Raw genomic sequence first — 10553 nt, 5'->3', positions numbered from 1 at the left:
AAATTTCAAGGATATAAAAGCAAGATAAATCGCTGTGATGATTTTTATTCTAATAATAGTCTCCAAAAAGCATCAATATTCTTTCCAATAATCTTGATTATCTCATACCTTAAACACTTATCCAATCTCACTCATTTTACACAATATTACAAATCTCCAATTTATCCTTCTTCTCAGCCCCATGTTGCATGTCAAATCAACCAGCCCCTCCATTTGTGCTCCACGATAATTTCAATTTTTTTTTAAACTCAATATTCGACAATTTTCAACATGTCGTTCTTATCAGGGCAATTACGCTCATATTTAGAAAATAACTGGTACATTCTTTTACTTAATATAAGTTCAGTGACTTTTGAATAGTGAAAATGATAAACAAATAATAATCACAATCAGTTCTAACACGTATTAAATCACAACGTGTCGAAAAATTATTAAACATGAATAGTCGAACATGAAGATATTTTATTTGCCTTTCTCTCCTAATTCAACGTGTACAAAATTGTAAAAAAAATGAAAATAAAAAAGAAAACCAACCACGAATTATTGCGGTAAATTATTAATCGGTAATTTCATTGAAATCTGAGGATTCTCTTGGCCAATGAAAAAATATGGAAAGCAGAAAACAAACGTTAAAAGTTTCGAATTTGTTTCTATGATTTGCCGATGGTCTGCATTAGTATTTTTCGCAATATTCTTCTCAAATTAATACATAAACAGATGTTCATCTCTCGATTTATTAATTTTCGATCTCTTAGAATTTGTCCACGTATTTCTTTCAGCTAGGAATTTCATATAATCAATTACGCGCATAGAATGAATGGATTTTTTAATCGGGGTTTTCTTGGTTGTTTATCTCTTGTTGGCTCATCGAATGTACTGAAACTTTGTCCACCTTTTTTTTCTTTGTGATCTAAGTGCAGAGAGATTAAGGGGGTTAGTATTCCTCGTCGTCAGGAGCCAAACCGTCACCTTCCAATTCCTCTGGTGGAGCAAAGCCATCCTGCGAAAATTCAAACAAATTCAAAAATTGAGTGCCAAGAGCGGAAACTGGCTGGCGAAACATTTCCATTGTGAATAGTCAAATAACATACCAATGTTTAATGAGAAAAATTGAATTATAATTTTTATCACAACTATTTTTTCGTCTTCTCGTAATACTTTACCTATATAATGTGATTAAAAAATATGGACCCATTAATAATGATTAAGAAAATAATAAATATTCGTGATGCAAATACTGGTGGAAATAATATTTGAAGAAGACAATAGAAGACAATAAAATGGATGAAGAAATTAGACGAAAGGAAGAAGAATTAATTCAAAAAGAGTAGATGTAACCAAAACCTTCATATTCTACAAAACAAAACAAACCATGAAAATCAAGATGAACAATCGTTAGAGTTTTGTTATTTTCTAGAGATAAAGCATGACAATATGTTCAATAAAAAATCTCTGAGGGTTGCATGTAAAACATCAAAAACCTAAAAAACAAATTCTTCAATTAATATCCCAATTTTTTATGACTATCTATGTTCGATTAGCACCTCTTACCCATATGCATATCCACAACCATTTTTTTGAGATTATACAACACCCACAAGACTTCACACAGCCACCAAGGAACGAGGAACTATCATTATCATTGTTACCTTGAAATCGAGCTTGATTAATGATAGATTAATAAAGTTGCTTAATAAGTATGTTCCTCGTCCTTCTGGCCATTTTCATCTTCCTGAAATCATGATAGTTTGTTTTTTTTTCTCCCTAGTAGATTTATCGTTGATATCGCAAACATTTAGTGATTTTTTCATGAGATAATTAAAGAGTAACTGCTCCAAAAAACTCTTTGATGAAGTTGTATCGACAAAGAAAGGCATTACCTGGGGCCTTCCTCGAATCTTCATATAATTATCGGACTATGTGAGACGAGATCATTATTGCTGTCTACCCATCAGTAAATCAGAAAGAATTGGAGTTGTTATACCGGCTAATTACCGTAAAAAGCTTAACAAGGAAAATAAGGAATGTGAAATTTAAGAGAAGATTATCTAACCTCAGTTGCGTAAAGTACATCCAAGATTTTCTGTACAATTGACGGCTGGTCCTCCTCAGTCTCCTGGCACATTAATTCGATGTGTCGTAGTTTACCGAAGTAGAAGTCTCTTTCTTTCTCAAGACCGTCGATCATGAGCTTGAGTTCAGCATTCTAAGAATTTGGGAAAATGAGGATTAACGCTTTGATTTTTTCGATAAGTAATAAATACTACTTTTTTCCTGTTTGCAATGGTGATTACCTGATTGTTGAGTTCTTCAACTTTGCCAGTATCACGGTTTCCCAGTGGAGCTGTCTTCGCCACAGGACGAGTTTGCTGAAGTTTATTAGGAACTGAAAATTGAATTCTTCATGAAAATCAATCTGATTCTCCATGGGAGGCACCATCAACTGTATACATTAATGCAATTAATTTACTTATTCATACTTTTGATAATTATCACAAGAAATAATACATACAGTCGATGATCCTCTTAATTCCTACAACAAGATTTCATAAAACTTGCATACAAATGTACAAAATCCAAAAAAAATACAGGAACGCCCTCGAGGAAACAAATTCCCCTTGAACGAGTGAAAAATAACGTGATAAAGAAAATAATGAGTGCATTAATATGTGAACTGAATGAAAGTATCCTGCTCACGGGAAGATGCATAATCGCGTATCCTACCAATGATAAGCTGCTTAACATGTTGACATAAATTTTTCATTTACTCCTGAGACAAGAATTGTTCAAGGATGTAGTATGCTTAGTAACTCTTGTGATGTGAAAAGTGAATAATTTTGTACCGGTACGTGCTAATGGTTTGCTCGGTGGCGCATCGCGAGGTGATGTACGTTTCGTCAACCCGCTACCTCTTGGTGCATTATTACCGCCGCTACCCATGGGTTCACCACCGCGCATCGTTAGAGCATCATAGCCCTCGTTACCAGAGTAGTTAGCATCAAAGAATTTCTTGAACCATTGTAAGAATTCGAAGTTGTCTTGAAAACGGCCTTTTGTGAGCCTATCAATTGGCACGATCTGTAAATTACGGCAAAAAAAACAAAATGTGCAAACAAAATACAAATAAAGCATGAAATCAAGTTGAAAAAAAAATGCATGAGAAAATTCAGAAGAAAATTGTAAAGCTTTTGAAGTGTAATTCTTGTAATTCGGGAGTGATGTCTATGAGAAATTACGTTATTTTGCCATGAATTTTTTTTTGTTGATGAAAAAAGCACAAGTATTAAACACAATGGTTCGATTTGACTTTTTAATTCCTATAATGTTCCCATGCTGCGAAATTTGAAGAACATCCGTATGTCCACGAGAAATCGCAGGAAAGCATTTGGAATTTCCAGCGGCTGAACAAAAATTATCTCTTGAATTTTCTACATGAATATAATCAAATTCATAAACAATAGAATTAAAAAGATGAAAAAAATGTATAAGTATGGTCCTCGCGTGGTCTTGTGATGGTGGCTGGCAGTAGATAAATTTTCTATGTGGCAGCTAGTGAAAAGAACGAATGAATAAAATGAGACCACAGAAACCATTCATGCAACAAACAATAAAATGTCATTTTTAATCCACATGTTGATGTACCCTGCTGCCTCTGGGCAATGTTCCGCTGTTGATTTTGATGCATCTGGCCTCGCGGCTGCATCTGAGGTGGTTTTGCTTGAGTTGTCAATGGTACCAATTGTGGATTGGACAAATTATGACACCCATCAACTCCAGAACCTAATGGAATTCTTCCACGTGCTTCAAATGCATCGTACTCAGTGCCATCATAATTGGCATCAAAAAATTTCTTGAACCATTGTAAAAATTCAAAGTTGTCCTGGAAACGGCCCTTTATCAATCTGTCCACTGGAATCACCTGTACCATTTTTTTGATGATCGTTCAATGCAAAAATACAAAAAACAAATGCACAAAAAATCCACAATCAATATCTAATAATTAAGGTAAATGTACCTATGCTTCTGTCTCAATACTCGTTCAAATGTCACGCGTTCACTGTCTGTCTTAAGTCTTAAGAGCGGAGTACGATTTGAGCTAGGATTAGTTGACTTTTCTTGACGTCTGGCAAACATGCATCGAGACAAATGAGCCAGCGTACGAGCGTGGAATTTTCCACGTTTAAGGATAAGTAGCAATTATGACTAATATCAGTGAATTCTGTGATGAAGTAGTCGATTAATGTAGGATACTCAATTTTTGTTAAACCCTCAGAGTAGATCTTAATATAAAGAACAAAACACTGATTACTGCCCTAGACCCTTCATTCGTGACCAGATTCCTAGATTCATGTACGTCTGCAGCTAATTCTGCAGCCGTTACTCTGATATTTGATGTAAAAAATGTCATTTTACACTCATTTAGCGTAGGACCATTTACCTTCGAATAAATTCAAGTACCAATTAATTTACCTTATCAACATTCATCTTTTTGAATCCACCCTGGAGAATTTTGAAATTTTGAATGTACTCGTGCTCCAAATTGGTCCTGAATTTGACCCTCTTCAATGGTACACTGTTGGGGAATAGCATGTCCATGAATTGGCAGTAGGCCGCACCAGTGCATAATTCCTCAATTTTCGAGAATGATGATTGCAGACAGTCATTGACCCATGCGAGCATATCATGACGGCTGAGATTGTCGGTTGTTACATTTGTAGCATAAACATTGACCGCCATTTTTCGTTGGAGATTAGTTCCTATTCACTAAAAGAAACATCATAAGAGATAAATAACTTAATGACCTGGGAAACCAGCTGCATTAATGTGCATGGGATGCTGTAAATTCTGTTTTGGAAATCCCACGTAATGTTGAGGATATGGGAGATGAAAAAAAAACCGGTTGCTAGGTTAACTTTAGCTTTAGAGAAATTCACCGTTACGTGTGGTAGAAAGTGACTACGAGGTGGTGATACAAAACTTGAGCAAATTTAAAATACACGTACGGATATCACAAAGAATTATTTTGGGTTATCTGTTGAATTGGCACAGCCCAATTGAAATGTTAGTGTAAGTGATCGTTGATTTCTCGGATTTTCGGTCGAAACTGGCCTTAGAGACTCAATTAGGTCCCGGCGAAGCTCCAAATCGCGAAAATAGGGGTAATTCAGCCTATAATATTCACTCACCGAATAGAAGTGGAAAAAATAATTCGCAGTTGCCGAAATTATGGGGTGGGTTGCTCCAACTTGTGAAGGTAAAATAAGGAAAATTGAGGGGTGTTTCGGTGTGAGTCACCCACAGACACATGAAAACGTTGTAATGAGAATAAAGCTAACGGTTCCTGCGGATTGGCGTATGCTCTAAGTTAAGTCTGGCCTCCCCCCTTGAAATTTTTAACCTTGTTGAATGCCAGTCCGATTGCTTTGTTTTAAAAATATTAGGCTATGTACGCCATCTCCCCCTTTGTACGTCGATAATTTACATACTCTAAATACTGGAGTCGAAAAATCGCAGGCGAATTGAATTGCGGGCAAAGCCGTTGAGATATTTTAGCAAAGGCTGGGGTCGAATCGATTGAAAATAAATCAAAGTTTGATCGATCTTGCACGAATGTAATTCATATCCTACCTGTCAAACCGTTCGGTCAATATTCTCTGTAGAACAACGATAAACACAATAATGTGAGAGAGCAAACGCTAACTCCTTTTACCTATTCGCCTTGGAATGGCATACCGCCTTAAGGGGAACTCTCATAGGAAAATCGTTCGCTATCCACCATTTTGTGATTTAGTTGGCCAATCAGGATGGAAGATTGTTAGTTTGAATTTTCCCTAATTTTGTGGACCGATTTTTCTTTGGACGGATTAAAAGACAATTGTCAAGAAAATTCTTCATCGTTTTCCGATTTACCAGAATGAAAACTGTTGTGAATATCTAGAGCAGTGGTCTGTATGTTCCCAAAATTAACTACAGAATTATAGTTTCAGAAAAAATCTCAAAATTTTTCTTTTTGTTATTCATAGTCCCTATGAGAGAAATAATTTATTAATATAATTGAATCCACTTCTGTTACGGATCTCTATCGTAACAGGGAGATTGTGTTAAAATACTAAGTTCAACGTATCTCGGTTTTCGTGCAAAATTAGAAAAGTTTCTTAATAAAAAAAATCAATTTTCTACCATCCAATGTTGCTGTTAAATCCCAATGAAGCTGTAGGATTGTCAAATTTTTTAAATGGATTATCAAAAAAATCTGAGAGCCATTGCGACAGTTTCCTACTGGTTTAATTATGAAGAGAGTACCACTTGTTGAATCAACCTCGAGTAGAGTAAAATAGGGAAAAATAAAAGAATTGATTTGAAAAAATTTGAATTGTATATTTGAGTTCTGAGGCCGGAAGATACAGTCAATTGTTGTTCGAATATATTATAATTCATTAAGCGTTGTCAGTGAAAAAATTTCGACAAAGCTCAGGCTGTATTGTATAAGGACATCGTATGGCACATCGAACCAGTCGCAAAAATTTTCGGCATAATATCGATTAAACACATACGATATTACAAGATTCAAAACACACCAGTTGCTTCTCTGCAGGCAGGCAATCGTGATGATGACCAATTGCAGATTTATCGAATGATTAATGAGTTTACGCATTTTTGATCGTTCTTTTTTTGGAACAATTTCGTGGACAATTGGCAAAAGTGTTAGGACAAGCAGAAGAGATTGACGGAGAATGTCATCAATTTTGCAACGACGCGATATTTCGGTTGCGAAGATGCCAAAAGGAATGACTTCCGAAACATTGGATGTGCGTTCATAGAACTCGCGAAAGCCACGTGTACCTATTAGGCCTGAGGTACTACCTGAAAAAAACCAACATTGATGCTGAATTTGTAATTCAATTGAATTATCCAAAGTGAAGAAGTATTTATGATAATGAATTCATGTGAAGAGGCCATTGTATGACGAAAATTGAGTGTTCATAGTCTTACCAAATCTGAACATGCCCAGAATTGAATGGACCAAATAAATTTGAAAAGCTCGGTGAGTAAGGCCAGATGAATTCTCATCAAAATATCCCATACATATTATGGTAGTTACGAGTTTAACAACATGGGCAAGGAAGCCACCTGGATTCGCCATTTCTGCGTATTTTTCTCATGAGTAAAAATAGGTAAAGTATCGTAAAAAATTATCCCTATTATGTCAGCCTGTCATCGTAAATTCGTATACAAATCTGCAATACATAAGGCATTAGAATGATGAGCATGGAGTTCGAAAGAGAAAGCATTCAATTTGTTTACTGACATGGATTCCAGAATAATCAGCAGTTAGTTCACATAGACACCTGTGAAAACCGATTTGCGCAGTCTTCTATATTTCATTTATGTTCAATTGCTGTAGGAATGGGAAAACACAAATGAGTATACAATCCTTTGTAAACATTTCCGAAAAACTTGGTAAGTTGTGTAAAACTAAATGTCGGTGACTAGTCTAGGCGATCTACTTATACGGTTATGGCATCTATCTAATTTTTTTATAACTAAATTATGACATTTTCGCTCGGAAATGAAAAAAATTGAACGAGGTTAGGAGGGATCTTTATACATTTGCTACGATATATGTATACTGATGTCGGCATCGTTCGCACTGCGGCTATAGCCACTCAAGTGCCCACGTCGTAAAGGTCCCCGTGTAATTACCGTCGCAAAACGATGAACTGCAGGTGAACTAAATATGTTAAATATCTTAATGTTAATGTTAAAGTTTTTAATTGGAAAAATCCAATTGAAAAAAAATCAATAGAATTTGGTTTTGCGGTAGAAGTTGATTGCAAAAATTAAAAAAATTTAAACAATACCTTTTGTTAGTTCGATACTTGAGGAATTTCGAAATTTCGAGCGCCAATTATTCGTACTGGACTACGTTGTCATGGGCAGAGGTTACAGGGGAGATTGCTGTCGCTTGTGAAGTGTCTTCAACCGCAAAACTTCGTAGCGGTGGCGCATGAACTACGGATGGTGAATGTGCCTGTCGGTAAGGCGTGGAGTACGTGGCATGCCATTCGGGGAAGCCCACTTGCGATTCTTCTAGAACTCCGGGAATACCTCAAACCCGTTTTGACGGTTTTCGCTTTTTCTCTGCTCCTGGGCCTCCTACAACCAAAAGCTTCCCAGCCCAGCTAGCCACGTTCCGTGGTAATGCTTTACCGACATGACGATCATGCTGGGCCGACAGCATGTCATGACAGGGCGGCATTCCCTAGTGATCCCTAGGGACTAGTTTAGCCAATGGTCTGCGTGCGGCCCTGGCGGCCGACTCGATCGGTAAAACTGCACGGGCGGAGCTTTTGTTTTTTTGTATATCCATCTTCGTTTTCTTGAAATTAAGACGAGGACTCGGAAATCAGTTAAAATTTCGATATTTCGATAGATTAAAATTATTTCTACACGACGAATGAATATAACTACCTGTGCATAGTATGCTCTAGGTTTAGGTCTATAGTGCGTGTTGAAAAATCTTGATGTTGGTAGCAGAGACCATGGGGGAGATCAGCAGGGCCAGTCCTGGGAGATCAACCACGAAATGTCCTAGCGGTAGCGCTGGAACTAATTTTGCAGCCGGATTTGTTGGTAAGGTACCGAACATTACGGCTGCAAAGTCGGAGCAGAGGGAAAAGTCGGTAACGGAGATAGCGTGGGGTGGGGGAATAGAAGGAAATAGGGGAAATTAAACGGCTCGGCAGGCGTTCTGGATACCCGAACGGCGTTGAGGGAAGCGTTTCCCTCATTAGGGGGGGGGGGGATTAATTTTTAGGAATACAGCATCAGTTCTCGGCGACGGCAAACGAGAATTTCCAATAAACCCTCACGATTCAAAAATTCATTTCTCCCGTTCTACTTGAGATGAAGAAATGAAACCAACGTCATTCAATTGTTCATTAAATTGTTCATTAATGACGGTAGTTTCGTTTCTTAATCCGAGTTAAGAAGGGAGGGAATAATTATGAAAAATGTAGCTTGACGCGCATCAGTTTTCGGCGGCGTCAAGCGAGAATATCAAATAACTCCCCACGATTCAAAAATTAATTTCTCCCCCTCTAGTTGTGTGCGGGGTAGTTACCGTGATGATCAACTGGAAGGAAAAATCGAGTCTTCCAGTTTGATCCTTCCCTACGGTTGTAAGTCGCAGGTATACACCTTGGTGCGGCAACACTGTCTCCTGCACTACTACTCCCCAAAAGTAATTCCCAAGCAGCGATGTTCTTGTTTATGTGAAGGGAATAAATAATCTAGTCTAATAATTAAAGATTTTCTAATTATTTGTGAACATCAATTTATGTGATTGAGATTATAGATTCCCTTCACATAAACAAGAACATCGCTGCTTGGGAATTACTTTTGGGGAGTAGTAGTGCAGGAGACAGTGTTGCCGCACCAAGGTGTATACCTGCGACTTACAACCGTAGGGAAGGATCAAACTGGAAGACTCGATTTTTCCTTCCAGTTGATCATCACGGTTACTACCCCACACACAACTAGAGGGGGAGAAATTAATTTTTGAACTCTGGGGGGTTATTGGGTATTCTCGCTTGACGCCGCTTAGAACTGATGCACGTCAAGCTGCATGTTTCAAAATTAATCCTTTCCCCCCTAATTCGGATTGAGAAACGAAACCATCGTTATTCATCAGAGATTTAATGAACCATCGAATGACGTTGGTTTTATTTCGTCATCTCAATTAGAGGGGGAGAAATGAATTTTTGAATCCTGGGGGGTTATTGGGTATTCTCGCTTGACGTCGCCGAGAACTGGTGTGCGGCAAGCTGCATTTTTGAAAATTAATGCCTCTCCCCGTAATTCGGATTAAGAAACGAAACCACCATCATTAATGAAGAATTTTACGAGCAATCGAATGGCATTGGTTTTATTTCTTCATCTCAATTAGAGGGGGAGAAATTAATTTTTGAATCGTGGGGAGTTATTTGATATTCTCGCTTGACGCCGCCGAAAACTGATGCGCGTCAAGCTACATTTTTCATAATTATTCCCTCCCTTCTTAACTCGGATTAAGAAACGAAACTACCGTCTTTAATGAACAATTGAATGACGTTGGTTTCATTTCTTCATCTCAAGTAGAACGGGAGAAAAGAATTTTTGAATCGTGGGGGTTTATTGGGAATTCTCGTTTGCCGTCGCCGAGAACTGATGCTGTATTCCTAAAAATTAATCCCCCCCCCCCCCTAATGAGGGAAACGCTTCCCTCAACGCCGTTCGGGTATCCAGAACGCCTGCCGAGCCGTTTAATTTCCCCTATTTCCTTCTATTCCCCCACCCCACGCTATCTCCGTTACCGACTTTTCCCTCTGCTCCGACTTTGCAGCCGTAATGTTCGGTACCTTACCAACAAATCCGGCTGCAAAATTAGTTCCAGCGCTACCGCTAGGGCATTTCGTGGTTGATCTCCCAGGACTGGCCCTGCTGATCTCCCCCATGATCTCTGTTGGTAGAGCTGATAATTGGCTGGTGTTAATAAAGCGCGCATGCGCACA

At 38.0% G+C, this 10553-nt stretch overlaps 2 protein-coding genes across 7 annotated transcripts; both read right to left on the bottom strand.

Moving 5' to 3' along the window:
* Positions 1-29: 29 nt before the first annotated feature.
* On the bottom strand, positions 30-5786 carry LOC135162685 (microtubule-associated protein RP/EB family member 1). Of its 6 annotated transcripts, XM_064121425.1 has the most exons (7): positions 5629-5786; positions 4471-4764; positions 3643-3919; positions 2295-2386; positions 2054-2206; positions 1650-1732; positions 30-1000 (listed from the first exon to the last, which is right to left on the bottom strand). In XM_064121425.1, the coding sequence occupies exons 2-6, from the start codon at positions 4735-4737 to the stop codon at positions 1691-1693; spliced, it is 831 nt and encodes a 276-aa protein (XP_063977495.1). In that variant the 5' UTR covers positions 4738-4764; positions 5629-5786; the 3' UTR covers positions 30-1000; positions 1650-1690. The 6 variants fall into 6 exon arrangements, with proteins under 6 accessions (XP_063977495.1, XP_063977492.1, XP_063977493.1 ...); XM_064121422.1 differs by lacking the exon at positions 1650-1732; XM_064121423.1 differs by lacking the exons at positions 1650-1732; positions 5629-5786 and adding an exon at positions 5187-5409.
* Positions 5787-6357: 571 nt separating this feature from the next.
* Positions 6358-8216, bottom strand: LOC135162810 (uncharacterized). The gene is made up of 4 exons (XM_064121678.1): positions 7863-8216; positions 7310-7399; positions 6994-7238; positions 6358-6864 (listed from the first exon to the last, which is right to left on the bottom strand). The coding sequence occupies exons 3-4, from the start codon at positions 7142-7144 to the stop codon at positions 6428-6430; spliced, it is 588 nt and encodes a 195-aa protein (XP_063977748.1). The 5' UTR covers positions 7145-7238; positions 7310-7399; positions 7863-8216; the 3' UTR covers positions 6358-6427.
* Positions 8217-10553: the final 2337 nt, after the last annotated feature.

Source organism: Diachasmimorpha longicaudata, chromosome 5 (assembly GCF_034640455.1).
Source record: "Diachasmimorpha longicaudata isolate KC_UGA_2023 chromosome 5, iyDiaLong2, whole genome shotgun sequence".
Lineage (NCBI taxonomy): Eukaryota > Metazoa > Arthropoda > Insecta > Hymenoptera > Braconidae > Diachasmimorpha > Diachasmimorpha longicaudata.
Note: the sequence above shows the minus strand (reverse complement) of the source record. Positions and strands in the feature narration are given on the sequence as shown.